The sequence below is a fragment of the Echeneis naucrates genome, chromosome 7 (assembly GCF_900963305.1).
Source record: "Echeneis naucrates chromosome 7, fEcheNa1.1, whole genome shotgun sequence".
Classification (NCBI taxonomy): Eukaryota; Metazoa; Chordata; class Actinopteri; order Carangiformes; family Echeneidae; genus Echeneis; species Echeneis naucrates.
In genome coordinates this window covers 21,501,014-21,503,458 of record NC_042517.1, presented here as the reverse complement: position 1 = coordinate 21,503,458, position 2,445 = coordinate 21,501,014, and the positions used below count along the sequence as shown (strand labels likewise).

At 41.6% G+C, this 2,445-nt stretch overlaps 1 protein-coding gene across 2 annotated transcripts in view; it reads right to left on the bottom strand.

Moving 5' to 3' along the window:
- Positions 1–630, bottom strand: part of LOC115045888 (copine-9) — a 103,837-nt gene extending 103,207 nt beyond the window's left edge. For both annotated transcript variants that reach the window (XM_029505846.1, XM_029505847.1), the window contains exon 1: positions 447–630. In XM_029505846.1, coding sequence (XP_029361706.1) covers positions 447–526 — 80 coding nt within the window. In that variant the 5' untranslated portion in view covers positions 527–630. The remainder of the gene's footprint in view (positions 1–446) is intronic.
- Between the last annotated feature and the right edge of the window lie 1,815 nt (positions 631–2,445).

The following is a 2,445-nucleotide window of genomic DNA, read 5'->3' as shown; positions in this document are numbered from 1 at the left end:
ATTCACTTTTTCACAATGAACCTGCTATATTCCTACCAGCGCCTCCACATCTCATCTCATCAGCATTGACAGACACCACCTCAGTCTGATAATTATTTTAGAGGCTTTAATGCTTACTGGTAATGGGATTAACCCTTTACCTGAGAGCAAAGGGCAGCAGAGAATAAAAGGTTACACGTGAGCAAGACAAAGGGCTAAAACAGCCTCAGGGGTCAGACCACCTGGATGACAGAAGGCTAGACAGACAGACAGATAGACAGATAGATAGATAGATAGATAGATAGATAGATAGATAGATAGATAGATAGATAGATAGATAGATAGATAGATAGATAGATAGATAGATAGATCACATACACAGTTGAGTGAAATGACTTGATGATGATGAGGGTGCATCAGAAAACCCAGACTTTCCTCATGTAGATGCGAGAGTTGGCCCTCCTCACCTGCACGACACGGTAACTTCTATTTTAGTTGCAGGGACTCTGGTGTTGAGCGGGTCGAAATCCCCTATAGATGCCATCATCTCGACTTAAGGTGCGGAACAAACAGGGAATGAAAGATGGGATCATTCGCAGCGGGATCGCGATCACCGTAAATCCATTGTCGAAATCTTCTCTCTCCCCCCGCAGTTTGTTCCGCTGGTGGAGCAGAGAGGATAGACCAGAAAGAGCGTGAGAAAGGGAGGGAGGAGGGAGGGCGAGAGGGAGAGAAAGAGGGAAGTGATGGAGAGAGGAAGGACAGAGAGAGAGGCGATGAAAGTTGCAAGGCCGATTTAAAGTTCATCCATTCTTCGTGCGTTCTGAATGAGCTCTGTCTGTCCGGAAAGGAAGAGGAGAAGGAGGAAGAGGAGGAGAAAGAGACCGCAGCCAAGCGGAGGCTTAAGGTACAGGAGAGCTGCTCCCTCTAGCTGTTTTTGTGTAATTTATTCATCTACATGCAATCACCTGTTAACTTAGCTGGTTCATGAGATCTTTTATTATCCTGATATATTCCGTCCTCATGTAACAACCAGGCTGATGGTGGAGAGTGAGCATTTTCTCTTGGAATAACTCTATTAAGTTGATGAGCGTTTGCAAGTTAATACATTTAAATATATTTTTCTTGAAAAGAGAAGTCTGGGTGGCCACAGTAGCCACACGAGGCCCCATTTGGTTTGGATCTCAGCAAATACTCAGATTTTAGAAGATTCTGTCAGTGACAATTTGACAAATTGTTACAAATCAAAATTCTTTTTTTTTGTCAGTCAACAGAAGCTGATGATTTCAGCTCTCAAACAGTAGTAGCTTTCTGGTTCCTGGGGGGTAAACATTTAGACTATTTCAACATGATATGATGTCATATATTTTAACATACAATATAATAATAACTTTGGTTGTCTTAAACAATGTTTTGTCAATGTATTTATGAATATAAATACACTGTGAGTCATTATGGAACATCTTCAGATGAATTAATGAAACAGGTTAATTATGTGTTATTCATTGAGCAAAGTGTTACTCAAGCATGGTGATACACAGAAGGATGTTGATTCTTATTTAATATTACTGTAATATTCACAGTGAGAAATGAAAAACAAATAATCTGCATTCAGGCATAGAGTTACACTGTGGCCGACACTAAGGGGTATGCTTTCCACCCAGCAGGACTTGAGGGTTGGGGGTGTGGTTTACGTTCCAGGTTTCTTTTTCTTCCACCAGCGGTTTGGTAACAAGGCTAGGCACTGCATTCTTCCATGCACGCTTGAAACTCCAGGGCCAGTACTCAATAGCAACTGTGGGCACTGGTGGATGAGGCAAGCTGCTCTTCATTAAAGACTCAATATCAGGAAGACGTTCGTGGTGGAGCCTACTCCCTCCAGCTAGTAGACATGTCAGTCTGAGGCAGTGGCCCACAGCGAAGTGAAACTAACGGTTTGTCCATTGCAATGTTGGCACATGTGACTATTTCCACGGGTGCAGTTTTGAGTGGGACTTTGTAATCGCTTCCATTATAGTTTCTATGCCTTCATAGGCATGGACTTTCTGTGTGGTAATGGTAATGGTTTAACCCTAACCCTTACTAACCACTGTTTAATTGATGCTGTGTCTTTTGCCAATCTTCTGTGCGAGACGGGGAGCTGGGCCGCTAGCACAGATGAACTCTTTAACATCAGGTGATGTTTTTCATTGTTGACCAACAACTTTCTTGCTGTGAGACAAGAATAATAATTGATAATTGATGAAGTTGGAGTGTGATGACTTCCTACGGGGTAATATTTTTTTTTTTTTCATTCCCTTATGAAATCTCCCTCAATGATTATTATTTTACTTTTGTGAGAAATTGGTATCATTACTTTGTTGTCCATCATGCACCTTTGTGACATTTCGATTGCCATATTCAATAAATGTCATTTAGTGTATGGACCTGCACACATACTTATAGAGAAATAGGATTTTTGGGGGG